This window comes from Lytechinus pictus, chromosome 1, assembly GCF_037042905.1.
Source record: "Lytechinus pictus isolate F3 Inbred chromosome 1, Lp3.0, whole genome shotgun sequence".
Lineage (NCBI taxonomy): Eukaryota > Metazoa > Echinodermata > Echinoidea > Temnopleuroida > Toxopneustidae > Lytechinus > Lytechinus pictus.
In genome coordinates this window covers 20,624,171-20,646,712 of record NC_087245.1, presented here as the reverse complement: position 1 = coordinate 20,646,712, position 22,542 = coordinate 20,624,171, and the positions used below count along the sequence as shown (strand labels likewise).

At 35.3% G+C, this 22,542-nt stretch overlaps 1 protein-coding gene across 1 annotated transcript; it reads left to right on the top strand.

The window, feature by feature from the left end:
* The first annotated feature begins 15,161 nt into the window (after positions 1–15,161).
* On the top strand, positions 15,162–21,140 carry LOC129266944 (uncharacterized). The gene is made up of 3 exons (XM_054904731.2): positions 15,162–16,120; positions 19,240–19,445; positions 19,581–21,140. Exons 1-3 carry the CDS (start codon positions 15,675–15,677, stop codon positions 20,093–20,095), a joined length of 1,167 nt encoding a protein of 388 aa, XP_054760706.2. The 5' UTR covers positions 15,162–15,674; the 3' UTR covers positions 20,096–21,140.
* The last annotated feature ends 1,402 nt before the right edge of the window (positions 21,141–22,542 follow it).

Here is a 22,542-nt window from a genome sequence, read left to right as displayed (position 1 = left end):
CTTTCTCGCCTCTCCATTTAATTTCTACCTCTATCCACTTTTATCTCAACCCATTCAGGGACTATACACATGTTCACACCGCCATGCAGCAGGGCCCTGGGAATGGATTTTAACGGGGGACCTGCTGGTTTAAATTTGTCGAGCAAGCAAGAAAAAAAGGTTCACTATAGAAAATGGAAGTGATTTTGTTCCAAGGATTTTTTTTCAAGCAATCTGCTTATAATGACGATGCTCCTGCAAACTGTAAATGTTAAAATCTGTTTGTTAGTAGTAGATCATATTTGTTTATAATGACTTTTTTATTTACTTTTTTTCTTTATGATCCAAGCCAAATCAATTACCGATATGTTATGTTAGTTACGTAATAAAAATTGTTATTGTATACGAATGCAGAAGAAAACAATAAATCGAATCAATCAATCAAATTTGATTTGACATGCAAAAAAACAAAACAAATAAAACAAAACAAAAAATAACAAACAAAAGAGGGTTTTCGATACCAAATGAAGCTGATTTTGATGACATTTCTGCTATTTTGCCTAACTACCAGATTTCCAGGGGGTGCTGCCTATGGTGAATAATACACGCAGACCCCCGCCCCCCCAGCACCCCGCTTCCCATACAGGGCCATGCCATGCAAACCTTTAAACGTCATCCGAACAGTATTCGTGACTCATATATAGTTCGCTGTTAGCATATATCCCAGAAACTATTTACCCCTTTCCGTTTTTTATCTAATCATGATATTGACCTATTCTCACGATAAGATAACCAAATTAGATCCTTAATTAGACTCCTAGCAGAATCTCTAAAGAAAACAAATGCTACTGCTTCTGCAATGGCATACAGACGGGGGCAATGGTCCCAAAAGAAAAAGAGAGAAGATTGATTGATTGCATTTATTCTTTTTTATTCCAAAATTTAACAAAAGTTACAATGTATAGCAAAACACCAAAAATATAATATACAGAAATTAAAAAAGGGAACCCACTGGAAAGCAAAGCTTGTTAGTATGGGTTCCCTGCAATAAATAGTTAATTAAAGTATATCTTTGATCAATGAAATTCAATTCGTAAATTAAAAAGGCTTGTACAATGAGATAAAGGGAAAGAGTGCAACATTATACTTCTTTCTGAATATCATGTCAAAATCTATCCCAATATTAGATTTTAGCCTTTGCTCAATCCGCCACATTTTGGTCCCTTAATTTTTTTGCACACACCACTGGCTACTACAATACACATAACAGTATGAATACATGAACAAAACTAAAGGTTATCTTGATTAGCCAGATTTACAGCTGATCACATCATATTGACAAACTACACTTTTGTTCTATATTCATATTAAAAAACAACCCACATATTTGCACTAGATACATAGGGAAAATTAAAGGAGAATGTATTAAAAAATCATATAATTATAATTGCTCGATCTAACCCAAATCCTGAACTCATTTTTCATCAGACAGAGAGTGGACAAGGAAACATAATTTCCAATTGTGTGAAATTCAAACTGCGAGGAAAAGGTCTAGTTTACTCACCTTCCAAATGAGGTCGTCGTAATGATATAGCATTAGAAATACGAAGTCCAAACTTTTTTCAGGACATCGGAAATAGCCTCAAACTTCCAAATCATTAAGGGTCTTCTTCCTCAAGATGGTCTAGTTATGATGACTGTTAAAATGAAGAATTTAAGTAGGGCCTTCTGAATGAAAGAAATGGACTGCTGGATCGAAAGATAGAGTTGTTTTAGCCGTGTTTGCTTATTACGATCATATTTTTCTCGACAGGTATTATTAAGTCAATTTTTGACATCACACGTACGTGACAGAGCAGAACAACAGCCTTGACAAGATATCTTACACGCATCAGAAATGAAAGAGAAAGACTGATAATCAATAATGGATATGGAGACCAAAGGATGTCTGACCATCGCCATGTTGATCAATGTCATCTTACACTCTCTCCTTCTTTCGCTCTCTGATCCGTATTCTGAAGTCGGGCTTAACTTAGACTTTGATCTAAATCTGTGCTAAAATTATGGGAGCCAAATATATCAAGATTTTGTTTACATTGTATGCTTCTTATGTTTGCTATGCTCTTTCCTCATTCGTTAAAAGTGAGGACAATTACATGTATCTTATTTATGCTTCCCATACTTTTAAGAATGATTTGAAAGTCATTATGAGCTGATTCGTTGATCCTCTACTGTAAGAGATTTATGTCACGATCAGCTATCCAAACTACGACTTAAGACGTGAGTTTGAATTGAATCCGACTTCAGAATAATAAAATATTTGTCCTTCCCTTTTCTGACTCTCTCGTCATTTCTCTTTCTCTCTCTATATATATATATACAGTATATATATATCAATAATGCACTTTCAGATCTGTGGAGTTAATAACATAATTATTTTCGAATATACGTTTGTCCTGTTTCCCTATTCTTTCTTCTCCAAGACATTTTTTAGCATGGTTAATTGTGTTTCGAAAAATAAACATCATGCAATTTGGGATACAAGAGGAAAAAGGTGATTGAAATAATAAATCTACTCCTAATCCACGCATCCCCTCAAGCCCCCCCCCCCCTCGACCCAAGTGGTGCCATGTTGCGAGTTATATGCTTTCATCGTAGACGTGAACTGCATGGAGGCTCTAGTTTTCTGTTATGCTTGAAATTGTACGAAGAAGATGGGGGGGGGGGAGTGTGTGGAGAAACAAATAAACCAGTTATCAAGACTTTTAACCAGATTTTAAAAATATATTAAACATATCTGAAATGAACTCAGAGGGGGCGAACTAACCAGCATTTTGTGTGGTCTATCATTGACTGTGTATAAGAAATAACTAGTCTTAAAATATACATTTTGAGATAACCGTTAGTAATACTGAAAATCAATTAGCCTATGATTTTATTCCTACAGAGCGCTAAAATGTTTTGAGTGGAAAGAATTTGTTTTGCTATTCTTGGTAACACAATTAACATAATCAGTGTGGTATGTATTGAGTGGTAAATTAGTATGCTATCATTCAAGTGGGCCCATATAACAAAGATAGACATCTCAGAATGTTGCATTATGGCATTGCTAGCGGTTACACGGGCCTAATTACAACTTGTAGGCCAAAGATATTCATTCGAGCCAACCCATTCTCAATTTTTAAAATTTGATATTGCTGATTGACAAAAATGAATGAATACGATTGACAACCTAACACTGATTCTATAGGGAGGGTATAGCTACTGAACTTCCTTTTTCCAAATTTGGAAGATTTACCACCCCTTTGGAACTATTCTTTACTGGCGGAAGAATTAGAGCCATTTTACTGTCTCAAGTGACGAATTTGATCCTGTCAGGTGTAGTCTTAAAAAATGCCGATTTATTTTTAAAATGAGCAGGTCGAGGTATCCTTCTCTGGTCAGATACAGAATGTCAGACATATATCCTATCCACTGGTAGTAAACATTCAATCCTCGAATTTCATGCTTATTTTTTATGATTTTTTTTTAAAGTGCCACTTTAATGCACGAGTCTATGGGAAATGTTTTAGGCCCGTGATATCTAGTCAGATGTTAGCAGTTGAGGACTTGAGCTGGCGCTATTTATTTATTACGCCTGTTACGCCAGAGCCACTGAACTGGAAATACGTATTTCCAGTTCAGTGGCCAGAGCATGGTAGGGTCCATGGTCAGAGCCATCAATGAGTTTTTTTTTTTTTTTGTAGGACATCCTGGTATTATTCATGTTTTATATAACAGATGGTAAAAATAGGATACTGAAACAACAGATCATATACACAATAGGGCACAAGGTCACTACAAAGATGAGAAAAGCAATATGCAAACAGATGTTTTTATACCGGATGTCCGCGACCGCTCTATCCAGAGTACCGATTTCCTTCCAACATCATACATAGGCCCCGGCTACCAGAGAGGATGCATATACTCACTTTCCAAGAACAAGATTTTTCTTTTTATATATACTAAATTGGTGATATCTTCACTTCTTCCAGAACCCTTCTGCACAATGGATGCAAGTTGAAACATGAAATATGCCCCCACTTTGTGTTCAGTCAGCAAAATGCAAGTATAGTGGTTCTATATCATTTTTTTTTTATTATGTTTTTATTGTTTTCATAAATAATCAATTACAAAAAATCACAATATTTACATAATTAGACATGATCGTAATCAAACAAACAAAAATAAAACAACAACATTGATAAAGAAAAAAGAAAAAAAAAGTGACAAGTAACATAATCCAGAACAAACTAAAACAATTAAAATCTGAACACATACGTACAACCAATATATCAGGTAATGAGCCGTGGCAAAATATTAACCTGTACTTGCGGGGTATAAAAAAAAATTCAACATGTTTTACAAGTGAACTTCTTCAAAGCTCAAATCTCCATTTTTTTTATGTACAGCGAGATTGTTTCTTTTTTTTTGGCCATATATACTATTCAGTTTCCCTTTGAGATTTGATGAAATTCTTAAAGGATTCAACATTTGGAGTGTCACCTCTAAATTTACAAATATATATGTAATATTTCACATTCAAGAAAATGTAAATTACAAACTTATCAGTTATTATACCAAACAGTTTTTCAAAATTCGTAAGATTAATAACATTGTCTTTACGTTCTAATGAATTTGTAACATATTTCCAAAGTGGAGTCACTTTTTCACATTCAGGCACAAAATCTGTTCGTTTTGGAGTCTTTACGTTATTCTAATGGCGTAACATCCGTTCGTTTGGAGTCGGTTGTATCGGTGCACCGTATATAATAAACAGCTGAGATTTTTATCATGGTGCTGATTTCCCAATTAATTATACCCTATAATCGATATACAACACATATACTTTTATAAGTTTTTTCTCTGATATTTGTTTGTTAAACTCATCTGGTACGATGCAGTGTCTTAGAATAATATTTCATGATGTGCATAATGTATAAAAGTTTAAGAAATTTGTTCGAATTAAGGATGACACTACATACTTCATTATTTATAAATAATGACACTACATACTTCATTATTTATAAATAATTGCAATTCGTTTTTCCATTATTTATAAATAAGTTTTCTATTATTTATAAATAATAATTATTTATTAACAATGCCAGTGCACATTTCTTTATTTATAAATAATTTGTTGAGTTTTCCATTATTTATAAATAATGATTATTTGTTAAATAATGAAAACGTCTACTTCATTATTTATAAATAATTTTTTCGAGTGCACCATTATTCTCATTATTTATAAATAATCATTATTTAATGTTCGAGTTTCCATTATTTATAAATAAAGATTATTTGTTAAATAATAAATTATCTACCTCATTATTTATAAATAATGAAAATTCATCGTGTTTCATTATTCATATATAACAATTTTGTTTCAATATCCCATTATTTATAAATAATCATTATTTAATGTTCGAGTTTTCCATTATTTGTTAAATAATGAATTATCTACCTCATTATTTATAAATAATGAAAATTCATCGTGTTTCATAATTTATGAATAACAATTTTGTTTCAATATCGCATTATTTATAAATAATCATTATTTATAAACAATTTTAACAGTTTGGCATTATATACAAATAATCATTATTTATATACAAATAATCATTATTTATAAATAATGAAAAACGAAAATCATTATTCATAAATAATAAAAAACAAATAATCATTATTTATAAATAATGAAAAACAAATAATCATTATTTATAAATAATGAAAAACAAATAATCATTATCTATATATAATGAAAAACAAATAATCATTATTTATAAATAATGAAAAACAAATAATCATTATTTGTAAATAATGAAAAACAAATAATCATTATTTATAAATAATGAAAAATAAATAATCATTATTTATAAATAATGAAAAACAAATAATCATTATTTATAAATAATGGAATGTCGAACTATTATTATTTACAAATAATGAAGTATTACTTGGAATTATATATAAATAATTAGAAATGCTATTTTATATAATAGTAGTTATTTACAAATAAAATGTAAATTATATATAAATAATAGTTATTATTTAATAAATAATGATTATATAACAAATAATTGTTCTATATAATAGTGGCACAATCGGCGCCTCATATGGTTTCTGCCCAGCTCCTGACATTATAAATTCTATCACAGATACAGTCAGTATGTTTGGATGTAGTGTGTCTGGGGCAACGTCTGATGGGGGATCTACATATGACTTCATTACTTAATTTCGAAAATGAAGAGCTCAGTTGCAAAAGAGGTTAGGTCTATTTTTCCATCACATTTGATTTTTTTTTTGGGGGGTCTCAATGTATAGATTTTTAGTAACTCTTTCACATGATACCAAAGAAAAGTTGAAATTCCCATTAAAAAGTGTTAAAAAAGTGGCAAAGAAAAATCACTTTTTTCAAAAGGGGTTAGGTCCATTTCAGCTTGGTTGCAAAAGGGCTTAGGTCAACAAATATATTTTTTGGGAAAAGAATATTTAAAAAAAAATATGAAGACAGGTAGATTTCTTTTATACCCAATTTCATGTTCACATCGTAGGGTATCATGAAAATTAAGTTTCGCATAAGAATATTGCAATATGGTAGAATAAAAAAATGATTTTCTTGGAGTGGACCTAAACCCTTTTGCAACCAACCTCTTCTGAAGAGCTAATTTTTCAAAAGGGGTTAGGTCCATTTTTCATAAATTTTATTGTTTTCTGTCTCAAAACCTATAGATTTTTAGTCGCTCTGATGATACCAAAGAAAATTTGAAATTCACATGAAAACGTGAATAAAAGTGTCAATTTTTTTTTTTCAATCAAAAGAGATTGGATTCATTTCAGTTTGCATGCAAAACGGGTGAGGTCCACAATGATAATTACAAAAAAAGTATAGAGATTAAAATTGGAGACAGGTAGATTTCTTTTTATACCCAATTTTAAGTTCACATGATAGGGCGGTACATCATGACAATTTAGTTTCTCATAAGAATATTGCAATAAGTGACAATAAAAAACGTGATTTTTCTCGGAATGTCCAAAGGGGACCTAACCCTTTTGCAACCAAACTCTTCAAATAAGGATTTGATATTCTTACACGTCCCGGAAAAATCTTTCGACTCTCCTCTCTTTCTACAGTGCGTATCAAACAAAGTTTACACTTAGAAAAATTCTGTAGAATTATACATTTGTAATATCCTGAAGATTTTTCCACATTTTAACATTGGTACAGATCCATTTAAGCAAATGACGATATAACTGTCGAAAAATATTTCCACTTGAGTTAGCACCACTTACTTTTGAAAAGTTAGTGAAAAATGATTTGCGCAGAACTTTGAAATAGTTATGCGAATAAAAGTAGACCTTAATCATGAAGAACACATGGAATTTAGCTAGTAAAATTGATTTGAAGATATCATTTACCTTTTTTAACTTGTTTCCTCGCCCAAAACACTTTGAAGAGTGCATTGCGCCCCACCCCACTCCCCCACACACCGAGGCAATCGTGACAATATTTGTTTTACACTGAGCTGTGATTTACATGAAATGGCTTAGGCTTGATTTTCATTTTGTTAATCATTGTCAAGCTTGGGAAAAGTGTGGAAAAACAAGTATTAAATGAAAAATGAAATGCAAACCCACTTTAAATAATAAAAACTTAGTGAATAAATGCTGGAGATGTCTGATTATGATATAAATTTTTGTTCAGATTCAGTTATGTCCTCAGATCCAGCTGGCACAACAAGGATAAAGGTTGTGCTTACTAAGTGTTGAAATTTCAATATGGGTGGCAAAGTTGTTACAAAATTCTTGAATGTATCCGTTTTATTTCATTTGACTAAAAGTGCAAGGGAAATGTATAAGAAATGTTTCGCAGGGTAAGTTTGATTTCGCCCTTTCCCTTTGACACAGCGTGAAAACGAGCATTTCTGCGCAAACAAATTTCTGCGAGCTTTACAAAAACGGACAGTGCTCACTCAAGTGTAACATTCTGTCAAAACTTTTACTTTCATTGAATAGATGAGACCCAAACCCAAGAATGTATATGAAAAAATTACCCACATGTTGTATATTATTTAATTCCCAGGGCTTTTTCAAAGTGTAAACTTTTTTTTATACGCACTGTATAATATTTTCTCTAATTTTTAGCACTTTAAAATGTATTGGGGTTATCTCATCCCGTCCTTCTATGGCGCCGAGACAAACTATTATGCATGAAGCGATTTTTATTTCTTAAGTCAGGAAGCAGGTATATGAGGTAACATTTCGGAACAGATAGTTATTCTGTCCCTGCCATTTGCACTTTGCTGTCTGTATCAATATCCGTTGATATTTTAGAACGATTATTTCCATCCCCATATTAAGATATATATAGAGGGCTTTTCTCCTACATTTCATAAAAGGGCTAGTATAGAGTTACATTACCTATATCTTCCCTTGTAATATATTTATTTCTTCTTTCTTCTTTCTCGCTTTTTTCTTTCTTTTTGTTCAACTCTTATAAAAAAAAATACAAAGGCGGGCACCCCTGTCCCTGTAGCACCGCCACTGGATTATGTAAGAACCTGTTTAAAACTGGTATCATGGGAAATTTACACAATAAAATGGTCATTCTGTCCATCATCGAAACAATCAACAGGAAATGTACAGATAATCAACTGACATCAATTGATTTTTTTTGTCATTGAAAAAAAATCAAGGGTCGGTGATTGGTATCCATTGGATCAAGTTTCTTTCCCTCTGAATGTCTGATGACTAAAGTTTCAATCATAGGATAAAAACAAAACACCTATATTGAGATTAATAATTAAAACTCAAAGGAACCTCCAATATCCCATCATGACAAATTTCTACGGCATACCTAAGGGGAAAAACTAAGCCTTATATGAATACAGGGAGTCGGTTTATAAAAAAAATATGATCCTGATAAAATTGCTTTTCATTGAGAGGCTTGAGAGCTATATTAAAGTCATGGCCATTTGGAGGAAAACATATGAACCTGATCCTGAACGTATCATTATCCCATGTGTGTGTATGTGTGTGTGTGTGTGGGGATACTCTCTTCATTTTATACAAAGCCTCCCGGACCCGCACCAGCAACCGACTGTGGGAAATGAAGAGGCCATTTGATCAACACAAATTACATGTTTTGGTAACAGTTGTTGGATTTTATCGGAAGAAGTCAAAAGTCGTGGGAGCTTAAAAATAGAAGAGTGCGATTCGAATGAAACCAAAAGGGGTTTTAAGAGTGTTGATAGCAGTTAAGTTAGCGAAGGTTTTGTGTATTTTTCGTCGAGGATATTCAACAGTAAAATGATTCTTGCTTGAATTTGTGTAGCTCCATCATAATCATCATCATTTCGTTAAATGGGCAGATAAAACAAAATAACAAGAAGTGAAAGTTCAGGTGGAGACGGCAATGATAGCTAGTTAAGATAATGCTGTTCGTTAGGAATCAATTGGCCCTGTGAAAGCAAGGGCGGTGGTGGGGTACCGTAGGGTATATTTTGATAGTATAGAAATAAATAGGGGTGTTATGCGAATACCCTGTACATATAACAGACGGTGCTGTAACAGGAACGCACACCGAAGGCATAGGCGGATCCAGCCCCCCCCCCCCCCCCCCCATGAGCAAAAAAAAAAGGGGGAAAAGAAAATAAGGAAAAGAAGGGAAAAGGGAGTAGAAAAAAGGGCAGGAAGGTGACGATTGAATAAAACAAGGTGAGGGGAAGAAATTAAAAAAAATCTTTCATATCACTATATAAAATTTTCGCTCGCGCTTCGCGCTCGCATTACATATTGGATGAGATACATATCTGCTCAATAAACAGGCCAATATGGAGCTTAAAGTGTCAAGTTTTGAAGTCAATATACGAAATATATTTCAGCTCGGAAATCGGGCTTTCTTTATTTTGTTTGATTTACAAATCGATTTTCAAAAAGTGCTCTGTTAAAGGTCCGTTTTATTGTCTAAGTATCAACATCGCGCTGCGCATTCGCATTTGATTTTTCAAGTACATATTCCCTTCGTGTATTCCATAAAGTTCTCAAAATATCTCTTTTCACGTCAGATTGTCAAAATCTATCAGCTAGCGCTGCGCATTCGCATTTGATTTTTCAAGTACATATTCCCTTCGTGTATTCCATAAAGTTCTCAAATTGAAAATACCTCTTTTCACGTCAGATTGTCAAAATATATCAGCTAGCGCTGCGCACTCGCATTTTGATTGGTGAGTAATGTATACCTCTAGAGTAATATTATAACAAACTATTTAAAATTCCCTTTTCATGACAGTTTATCAAAAATTTTGGCTCGCGATTTGCGATCGCAGTAATTCTTAAAAATATGTATTAACTCATGCGTCCTATTCACAATTACAAAAGTACTTAAAATGTCATATTTTCAGGCCTTAATATCAACAAGTTTTGCGCTCTCGTTAGGCTTATTACATAAAAAATAAGATGATAACATTTTATGAATTCCTTATAATTAAATTTTCCCTTTTTCAGAAGGAAATATCGACAAGCATTATCACACACTTAGGAAGAGGAATAGGAAGACAGTCATCATTTTTCATATGATGATAAAATGTCCTTAGTATGTCCCGGTCCTAGGTCAAAATAATAATAGGTCTAATAAAAATATCAGCTCACGCTTAGCGTTCGCATAATTTATTAAGTGCGAGCCATATCCACTTCACAATTTTCCTACAGTCTCGAATTAGTGCTTAAATTGACACATTTTCAGATCGGAATACCAAAGATTTTCAGCTCACGCTTCGCGCTCGCATTATTGATTTTCATGAATAAAAATGTATTTAGAATGCCAAGATTCTAAGTCTAATACACGCGCACGAATGTTTATTGAGACTCGCAACTTGTTCTCCATTTGTAACATGCTTAGATTACCCAGTTTCAGATCAGAATATGTAGGAACATACATTAATTACCCATCCTTTTCATGATTTACAAAACATGAGAGTGTCCCGCTTTTAGGTCTAACTCTCATTTTCCGCTTGCGCTTCGCGCTCGCATTATTAATGTAACTTACCGATAATTTTCATGATTTTCAATACACGAGAGTGTCCCGCTTTTAAGTCTAACTCATTTTTTTCCGCTCGCATTGTTTACTTATGTACCTATCCTGTTCATAATTGCAAAAAGAGTACTTATTTTTTATGTCGGGATGTCAAAAAAAAATTTGCTCGCGCTTCGAGCTCGCATTATTTTATTCTTGTAATATGTATCGTATTCATGGCTGACTGTAAACAGTTATTAACAGGCCCCTTTTCGATCAGACCAGAACGTATATGAAATATTTCTGCTCGCGCTTTGCGCTCGAATTATTTGATTCTTGAAATATGTATGGTATTCATGACTGACTGCCAACAGTTCTTAACAGGTCTCTTTTCGATCCGGCCAGAACATATATGAAACATTTCTGCTCGCGCTTCGCGCTCGCGTTATTTGATTCTTGAAATATGTATCGTATTCATGGCTGACTGCCAACAGTTCTTAACAGGTCCCTTTTCGATCAGACCAGAACGTAAATGGCACATTTCTGCTCGCCGCGCTTCAAGCTCGCAGTAATAATATAGTTACATACGCATCTTGTTCAGGATCACATACATTGCCAAGAATGTTCAATTTTCAGGACAAAATACATGAAATTTCCCCCAAAAAATTAGCTCGCGCTTCGCGCTCACACTATATAAATAGGGCTTAGGAGATAATTATATATTAATGTTGTTTTATATAGCTAAGAAGTACTACCCCTTCAAAGATCCAAACAAAAACCAACTTTGAGCGGCCGATCGGGGAAAATATGGGTGTAAACAAATTGCACCCCTTCCCTTGTTGGATCCGCCCCTGATAGGTGTTACAATACACTATGGAATTTGAATATATAAAACACCAAACAGTGTCGACATAACAAACCGATTAACACAAATGGGTGTTGAACCTTGGTTGTACAAGTCCATTAAATACTACATGCTCGGTGAGGTCCCCTCATCAAGCGCGTATCCAGCCGGATTAGACACCATTTCAGGGGCCATTGTTCTTGCACAATAGTCGGCCTCTTAATGTAGTTTTAATCATGGGCGGAAATCCCAGGGGGGACAGGGGGGACGTGTCCCCCCTACTCAAAATAGTAGGGGGGACACAATATCAAATGTCCCCCCTACTATTTTTTGTCTTTTATGATGGTAAGAAATACATCATTCTAAATCGAAATAAAACATGTATCTTGGGACGAGTTGGGACGAGATGACCGTACTTTTGGGATGATAACCTTTTTTTTGCTTGTCAAATTTTCCCGCCCCTTGTCCGTTGTCCCCATAGGCGGATCCAGGGGGGCCGAGGCCCCCACCCCCCCTATTGGCGGATTAAAAAAAGAAAAAAGGGAAAGAAAGAAGGAAAAGGAAAAAAGGAGGGAAAATAGAGGAGAAAAAGAAGAGAAGGACGACGAGTGCATAAAATAAGATGAGGGGAAGACTTGGAAAATAAAAAGAATCTTTCGTGCCACTATATAAAATTTTCGCTCTCGCTTCGCGCTCGCATTGCCTGTCAGGTGATTTACATATCTTGTTCAATATGGAGCTCAAATATCAAGTTTGGAAGTCAATATACAAAACATATTTCACCTCGGAAATCGAACTTTCCTTATTTTGTGTGATTTACAAATTGATTTTTAAAAAGAGCTCTGTAAAAATGTCAGTTTTATGGTCTGAATAATTTTATCAACATTTGCTGCTTGCGCTGCGTGCTCGCAAATTTTGATTTATCAGGTACCTATTATTTTCGTGTATTCCATAAAGTTTTCAAAATATCCTTTTTCAGGTCTGATTGTCAAGACGTATCAGCTAGCGCTGCACGCTGGCATTTTGATAGGCGAGTTATGTATGATTCAATATTGATTATACAACAAACTACTGAAAATCCCCTTTTCATGACAGTTTATCAAAAAATTTAGCTCGCGATTTGGGCTCGCATCAATGGTTAAAAATATATGCATCCTATTCATAATAACAAAAGTGAAATGTCCAGTTTTTATGCCATAATATCATCAGATTTCGCGCCCTCATTAGGCATTAATAAATATGATATTAATTTGATAATTAAATTGTCCATTTTGTTTCATCTCGCGCTTAGCAAGAGGAATAGGAAGATAGTCATCATTTTCATGACATGGCGTCGGGATGTCCCAGTCCTATGTCAAAACTCAAAGTAATAATAATGAAAATAAAATTTTAGCTTTTTTTTTTAGTGCGATCCATATCCACCTTAACATTTTCTTACAAAGTGCTTGAAATATAAAGCTGTAATTGACTCTTTTTTCAGATCGGAATATCAAAGTTTCATGATTTTCATGATTAAAGATGTATTTAGAATGCCCAGATTCTAGGTCTAAATTGAAACACGCGCGCATGTTTATTCAAATACTCAACTTGTTCTCTATTTAAATCATTATCCAGTTTCAGATCACAATATCAAAATGTTTCTGCTCGCGCTTTGTGCTCGCATTATATGTAGGAAGATATTACTCATCCTTTTCATGATTTACAAAACATTGATTTTGATTTATTTATTTTATTTAAACACGGTAAAAAGCCCTCGATCAGCCTATGGCTGTTTACAAAACATGAACAGAGTGGCCCATTTTAAGGTCTAAAATCTCAATTTTTGTTTTCTGCTTGATCTTCGCGCTCGCATCAATTGTTGAATTATATAGCTATCCTGTTCACGAGTACAAAAATTGATTTAAAAAATCCATTCTTTTTTTAGAAATTATCAAAAAATTTCAGCTCGCGCTTTGCACTCGCAGCATTTTTTGATTGTTGAAATATGTAACGCCTTCAAGCGCAAGCAGTCCTTAACAGGTATTTCTCCTCATTTTGTAATATTTTATCTCTTTTCATGTGTATATAATGTTTTCGTTTAGTTTTAGGTAACATCTGTACAGTATCATATTTTATTTGTTCTGTTATTTTCCATAGTTAATTATGCTTATTTCATTTCATTTTTTTTTTCAATATTAGTATTTATGCTCTATTCTTTGTTTATACTTGAATATGTTACCATGTTTTATATTTGTGTTTGTTCACGAAGGGCCTCAACGAAAACCAGCTTGTTGCTGATTGAGCTACCCTTCTTTTAAATATTTGAAATAAATAAAAAAATAAATAAAACAGGTACATTTTCAACAGGTACCATTTCAAAACGTATATAAAAATTTTCTGCTCGCGCTTTGCGCTCGCTTTATTAATACTCATCCTTTTCATGATTTACAAAACATGAATAGAGTGTCTCGTTCAGTAAATATTATAAGACTCAATCTCGAAATTTTCCGCTCGCGCTTCGCGCTCGCATCAATTGTCTACTTATATACCTATTCTGCTTGAGTTACAAAAAGTGCTTAGAATTTCCATTCTTTAGGTGAAAATGTCAAAAAAAAATCAGCTCGCGCTTCGCGCTCGCATTATTTGATTTTTAAATGCTAACTGCACGCGGTCTTTAACAGGTATCTTTTCCATCAGTTCATTTCTGCTCGCTCTTTGCGTTCGTAGTAATTATTAAGTTGCATACACATTTTTTCAGGATAACAAACACTGCCCAGAATGTTCAAATTTTAGGAAAAAATACATAAAATTTCCAAAAAGTAGCTCGCGCTTCGCGCTCGCATCATATAAATAAGGATTATGATATTATATATGAATTTATAAGAATAAAGCTTAGAAGTGACTAATGGGGACTACCCCTTCAAAGAAACAAACACAAATTATCTTCGAGCTGCCGATCGGGGAAAATATGACTGAAACAAATTTCCGCCCCCCCCCTATTAGCGAAGGTTGGATCCGCCCCTGTGTCCCCCCTACCTTTTGGGAGAGATTTCCGCCCCTGGTTTTAATACAAATGTTTTGCAGGTACCAAACCACCATTTTGTCCAAACTCCTCCTTTGAACTTCCCTTTTCTAATTTTCTATTTTTCTATTGCTTGAAAATCAGGGGGGGGGGGCTCGCTCTCTAGCCTCCTAACACCACCGCTGTTATATAGAAAGTACCTGATTACACTACTGAATTTTCGATCTGGTGAGATAAAAAAAATCACGGTCCTAGACACAACACAAAAAGTAGCTTCCCCTTTTCTTTCTAAATCTATCCCACTGTTGGGCAAAATGATTAGGCACAATGTTTTACACTCATCTTCTTCTGCGTGTAAATCTGATCGATCCAGCACGTGCTTTTATTTTCACAGGGGTCCTGTCCTAAGTATGCCCAAATCTCAAATGAAATAATTATTTGCATATTTTGCGTTACTGTTCATTCAATAACGACATGACTAAATAAAAGTCATGACTGCTGGCATTTTATTGTCCAACTTCTGGAATGAGTCGCATGTCATGGAAAGAAGAAGAAGGAGATGTATAAGAAGTGGAGAAGGGGAAGAAAAATCGGAATTACCCCTCCCCTCATGTATTTTCTCCGCCAGGTACCTCTTTACCCGAACTCTCATACACCTTTGTTTCCTGTAAAAATCATAATACGATAACCTTGCCTATGACCTGTATCAACACTCTCTATCCGCCCATTGTTAATAGCAAAAACATTTTCCCAAAACTGTATCATTTCATTTTGAGAACGCGACAATCGCGTTTGCAATGATGGCACCAACAAGGGATCTCGTTATCCTTATCTTTCTTGGGTCTCTCGGCATCGTTTTGGGACGGGTCGATGTCGGGAAGGCGTTCGGAAAAGCTCGGGCCATACTCCAACCACACCAAGCTCGTGATTTTCATCGTAGGCCGATCAAGGTACGCGTTAGTAACCCCGACATCGATGAAGTCCCAATAAATCGGTATAGGCCTAATGATGAGTTCGTTTACGAACCAGTCAACGCCGAACCAATAGACAATGCCCAGACAGCATCAAGGCTTAGACCAGCCGTGGGCGCCACCCCTTGCCACACCCCAGAGCAATGGGAGGGAAGAGCCAGCGAGTGGGATCACATCCAGGGCATAAACAACCGTTTCAACATCACATTCGATGGCGTTAACAGAAGAAAGCGGATCATGGAAGATAAACACGCCCAGCTTCCAGGGAAAAGGTGAGATATTCAATTAACACAATTATCAAAGCTAATTTCACCAAATTTTGAAAAATATTTCGTTCATCATTTATAAATGAATGAATAGATAAATAAATAAATGAATAAAGAAATAAATTAATAAACTTTTGTTGATCATCTAGTATACATGTATACCCCCCTGCGCAATGGTGCAACTCTTATTCAAAATAATGGTTTACTTAGCAGGAGATCGCAAGAAATAAAGGAAGATAAAAGCGATAAAATGATGAATAATTTCCTGATAGTAGGATTTTGATGGTCCCTTACTATCTTATCCATGTCTTAAATCACTTAAATAGTCTGGTAATAAGTGATTAGCCCGAACTTTTGAAAAACATTTACAATTTCTTTTTCTTAAATTAGTCCCTTGCAATTTTTTATATATTTTTTTTTAAATCATCCTTTTCAGATTCTTCTGAATAGCCATGTACTAGAATCTGCCCCCCCCCCCCGATAATGCTCAATGACCGGAAGCGTTCGAGAATAACGTTGGTACGTTATAGCGGACCCTGGATCGCGCGGTTTTAAGGGATGGTCCGGGCTGGAAATATTTATATCTTAATACATAGAGTAGAATTCACTGAGCAAAATGCCGAAAATTTCTTTAAAATCGGATAATAAATAATAAAGTTATTGAAGTTTAAAGTTTAGCAATATTTTGTGAAAACAGTCGTCATGAATATTTATTAGGTGGGCTGATGATGTCACATCCCCACTTTCGGTTTTCTTATGTTATTACATAAAATCATAATTTTTTCATTATTTCATACTTGTGTGAATAATATGTCTCCCTTGTAATGAAATACATTGCAGCAATAAATATCTAATGCACTAAATCAGCTGTCAATCCCTTTCTTCTAGTTCTTGGAGGAAAAAATTTGAATAAACCTAATTTCATATAATAAAATACAAAAGAACAAGTGGGGATGTGACATCATCAGCCCACCTAATGAATATTCATGACGACTGTTTTCACAAAATATTGCTAAAGTTTAAAATTCAAAAACTTTGTTATTTGTTATCCGATTTTGATGAAATTTTTGGCATTTTGCTCAGTGAATTCAACTATTAATTTAGCTATAAATACTTCCAGCCCGGACCATCCCTTTAAGGCGGTTTCCGTATTGTGCATGATACCCTGGTTACCCTGTGACTTTTTTTATCATCGATATCAATATGAATATCGATGGGCTATAATTATGCAGCAATTAAAAAGGACACCAGGGTGCCGTAACACGAAACTTAGCGATTAATCGTACGCTTGATTTTCACGATTGATTGTACATGGTATAGTCAATGAAGTCAATCGTCATCATTATGTTTTTTGATCATCAGGGGCCGCGGAACGGTTTTCAAAGTTGGGGGGGGGGGGGGCTGACCATGCAAAAAATCACAATCATAATATGGTCATTTTTACGTAATTGTACACGGTTTTGGAAAAAAGTAGGGGGAGGGGCTGAAGCCCCCTCCCCGCTTCCGCGGCCCCTGATGATTGTTAAGCTTTGTGTTATACGGGCCCCTGATTGTGATCCTTGAACTCATCTTTACTCTACTTCAAGTAACCTCCTAAATTGTGTTAAATTACTGTTTTCTTTCAGTGTGGGTGTTTTGATGATGATGATGATCCCTTTGAAATTGTATGAGAGAGTATACAAAGGTGTGAAGGTCTGGAGTGTTGTGTGTGTGAGGGTGTGTGTGTGTGTGTGTGTGTGTGTGTGTGTGTAAGGGTGCGTGTTGGGACTTGGGAGTTATACATGGATGAATATGAGTTGGCGTGGGACACGATTTAGTCTGAGAGAGAGAAATGGAGAGAGAAGGAGGGGGTGTGTCGGTGATGAAGCGGGGGAGCTGCCATTAAATAAACAAATATTTGTCTGAATTGCCTTCCCCCGCTGTTGCTGATTTTTTTTTTTTTTTGGGGGGGGACTTTTCCATTGACCAATGCCAATTTTGTAAATGTTCAAACGATTTCATATAATTCTTAATATCAAAAGAGCAATTCGATTAAAAGTTTTCAATGCTACTTTTTTTTTTGGGGGGGGGACTTTTCCATTGACCAATGTCAATTTTGTAAATGTTCAAACGATTTCATATAATTCTTAATATCAAAAGAGCAATTCGATTAAAAGTTTTCAATGCTACTTCAATTAAATAAAAAAAAACACAACATCATTCTAATTATTAGATTTGTGTAATGCAAAACATGTCAACACCATATATAGGTATCTATATCTTTCATGGTCCCTGAAACGGGGGGGGGGGGGGGGTCAGGGACGACAGCCCCTGTATTTTTTTTTTTTTTGTAAGTAGCGAAATAAAGAAAGAAAATACTCGGAAAAAGAGGTGGAAAGAGGAAGGACAAAGAAAGAGAAAAATACGAATATAAAAAGCGAGGTGTAGGTCAAGTAGCTCTATTAAACCCCTTATAGAAAGTAGTGACGTCATCTTTGGGTCGTCATGCCCCTTTTAAAATACCTGTTGATGAATTTCACATGGGACCGATAGTTGGATAATTGAAATTCCGTTTATTTCGCGAAATCATACTCAATATCGATGTTGTCGAATTGGTAGGCCTGATAAATTTGTTGATAAATTTTGCATGTTAACAATTAAGTCAAATGTGTCCAATAGTAATGAAAATTCGAACAAAATCATGATATTTAAATCGGTCGGCTAGTCGCTGGGATGTAAAGCAAACTTATCTAACCTCAAAATAATTATCATGCAAAGGGTCTTAAATGCTTGGTAACAAAAACATCACAACTAAATACGTTGGTGTTGTGGCTCAGTGGATAAGTCTCCGGACTTTGAACCACAAGGTCCGGGGTTCGAATGCACCATGGAACTCGCGTCATTTGACAATACGTTTATCAACATTTGCCACTTTCCATACAGGTGTAGTAATTAAGTGGGTACCCGGTAGGAAAAAAAAATCCTTGAATGCTCTATATAGCGCCCGATCAGGTATAGTCGTGCTAAAACCGGGGTAATAGTATGCAGCGCTTAGAAACATTGTATTAAGCGCTATATAAATGTTGCATATAATTATTATTATTGTTATTATTATTTTCATTATCATTATTATTTCCCCTATATAGGATCTACGAGTACATCATGCTTTATGATGAAGGGATACAATACGTCATCAATCACAACTACAACACATGCACAGTGGAACAGCTAGGAACATGGCGCAACTTCACCATTCCATCTGATGCCACTCTGGAAGACTACTACGAGATTGGTGCTCCAGGAAATGGCTTCATGGTGCAGGAGTGGTCTGACAGAATCCCAGGAAGGCAAAGTAAGTAACACTTTTTTCTTCTTTATCATGTTTACGAACAAAGTATATAGCTTCTTAAGCATTGTCCCAAAATAGAAAAAGGGATATTTGTTCCTGATTCTTGCTTATTTGCTTTTTCATGATTTTCTCATGCAGAAGAGAGCTGGATCGGTACATTTACCGATAATGGCTGCTGGCCTGTGACCGAGATATTCATGGAGAAGGACGAAAACAAGACCATGATTCAATCGGTCAGTACCAGGTTCTTTGATCTCCGGGAAAATGTAGCAAACATGTCCGTCTTCACACCACCATCGTTTTGTAACGACACCAATCTTACGGTCACACCTAAGGCACAGAAAACCGAAACTCGGTCAAGACCAGTTCGTACTAGGTATGGGGATGGAATTCCAGCCAACCCTCGAACTCGTCTTCAATCCAGCCGAAGAATCCCGAGCAACGTTCCGGTCCGCCGACCACAAGCGCCGAGGTCCTCCCAGAACAAGCGAGAGAGAATGATCGACCCGAGCCGAATGGAAAACGAACGCAGTCTGCTCGAGGCGATTCTGTCCGGAGATCACCGACGAATCCCCGAAGGGATGGGTCGAATGACCGATGGTATCTTGCACAAAGCATACGATGCTGCCATGAGGAGTGGAAGAAGGGATTAAAGACATCAGCGTTCATTCTATTCCACGTTTTCTCCTGAATATAGTGCATGTCAAGGCAAATTTACACTTTGAAAATATCTTATAAAATGATTTAAAAAACACGTTATTACCCTATTACCTTTAAATGTACAATATATCTCTTTACGCGAATGATAATATGACTATCGACAAATTCCCATTGAGTGAGCAATCCCTAGTCCATCTTTTAAAAAGCTCGTAAAAATTACTTCATCAATTTACGTAAATGAAGGTGTGCTTAATCATGAAGAGCACCCTTTTTTTATTCATAAAAAAACCCAATATAATTTAGTGTTTTATGGATTTCAGTAATCGATATATCAAAAACGAAAACCCGACACAACCCCGGGACACAACCACTAGGTATAATGTTAGGCCTACCTAAGAATGTTGATTGGAAGATATTTGTTTTATTTAATCTTTTAACATTTCCCCAAAACATTTCCTCATTTCCTCAGGTAATACCTCCATCAAGATCAAATACAATTGTGACGGAGAAGTCACTGGTATCTATAAATTGTCGTAGTATTTTATTCAAGATAAAACAGAGGAAGTATTCCAAACTATAAGACGAGATAGATTAAACGCCAAACAATAGCAGTCTAGCACGAGATGCATGTGCTCGAGATGTAAGATTATCAAATGGCTCTTTATCTAAAGGAACTAACACAGTACGAAATACCCGTTTTATTTACTACTTAACCCCTCAACGCACACACAGCAAAAACCATGATGTTAACTGGTGTACATAGAGGACCACAGCAGTAATTTTACACCGGTGTTAAATTGGCAGTGTTAGTTTAACACCTATAGGTGTTATACAACACCTTTGGTTGTTACATTTACACTCTTTGGTGCTATGTTCAATTTCTAGGGTGTAATTTTTACACCTCAGGGTGTGGTCCTCTATTAACACCAACTGGTGTCAGTTTTGACACCACAGTTTTTACAGTGCATGTATGCCTTAGCGTAACTTTACTAACATGAAATATGCTGATAGTAATATTAAAAACATTTTGCAACTTCATCTATACATTTAAATGTTATTTTTTTATGTGTTTATGAGTAAATCACAAGAATATATCATGCTGTTAATTATTAAAATAAAACAGGGAGTGACGTAGTGGCGTCCGTGGTGGTGGGGTGCGGCGGTAATTATGGTGATACATTTTAATATTGGTTATAGTGATGGTGGTGATACAAAATATGATGATGGTGTATGGTTCAATTCGTTGTGGTATAGATGATGGTGATGCTCGTTGATATTATTGGTGGTGCTGATAATGATGGAGATGGTGGTTATGGTAACAAGGGTGATGATGGTGGTTTAATATGTTGTAGTATAGATGATGGTGATAGTGATGCATGTCAGGCGCCGTTCAAGACCAAAACTAATGGTGGGGCTTCTACAAGGGCGTGAGAAATTGTTGACGTTGGTTTATCCAACACAATGGAAATGGCCTATAATGGGGAGCATAATTTGTGCGTGGACGACTATACTGATCTGACTAAGCAGCTTATCCCCCATCCCTGGCCCCCAAAATAATATTGTTTCTAATTTTAAGCGAGGGAGCGTGGCGACCGAGCAAGAGAACAAAAAACAAAAATGCTTGCATGTTTTTCATAACCATTCATCTACGTGTAACACACATCAGGATCTGATTGGTGTTGTACATGTATTTGTAGACGACTTGCTTTAATTTTTCGAGGCGTTTCATTTTTTACGGAAGTGAGCCAAGTGATCGTGCGAAAAAAATCATTAGAGCGCGATATTCTTAAAATTTTAAATACATTTGAATGTAAATGATATCAACGGTACAAACTTCTTTATAAGATGTCCCCAGGGAATGTGGCCGGGAGAAAGTTTTCGAAGTGATACCCAGCATTTGGGGCACTTTATTATGGGATACTCGAAATACAGAAATTAGGCTTACAAAAGAGCCTGACCCCTGGATCGCTGTCCTGTACAGTGCGTCCCAGAAAAAAACGAAACCGAGATTTAGCGATGATTTATCATAACTTAATCACAAATAAAATAGACAAATGGCCTATCAATGTAAAGCTTAGAATCTCAATAATTTCAATAATTTCATAAAATGAAGAGGTTTTACAGGCTAGCGTTCAAACTCACTCGACACTCCGTTTTGTTTACGATCAGCCATGCATTAAGTCTTTTGTTAACCATGCAATAGCTTCTGTGGGAAACCGGTGAAAACAGTTTATTTAACGAAATTATGGAAATTCAAGCCTTATTTCAAATAACCAGAACTTTGTTATTTCTTGACCATTTTCTGTAATTGAGGTATCAAATTAAAGAGCAGATATTGAACTTTTAAGACATGTGATTTTCTTTTTGAAATTCAGATACACCCCGCCAAATGAGTTTTTGGTATCCTTTCTTCAAATTGTTTTTGCTCACTCATGCGTGA

Bases quoted from the DNA above. Each gene is read 5' to 3' on its own strand.
- LOC129266944 (XM_054904731.2), top strand. From the start codon at position 15,675: ATGATGGCACCAACAAGGGATCTCGTTATCCTTATCTTTCTTGGGTCT. The intron at 16,121-19,239 runs GTGAGATATTCA...TCCCCTATATAG, and splicing joins GCCCAGCTTCCAGGGAAAAG to GATCTACGAGTACATCATGC. The intron at 19,446-19,580 runs GTAAGTAACACT...TTTCTCATGCAG, and splicing joins CAGAATCCCAGGAAGGCAAA to AAGAGAGCTGGATCGGTACA.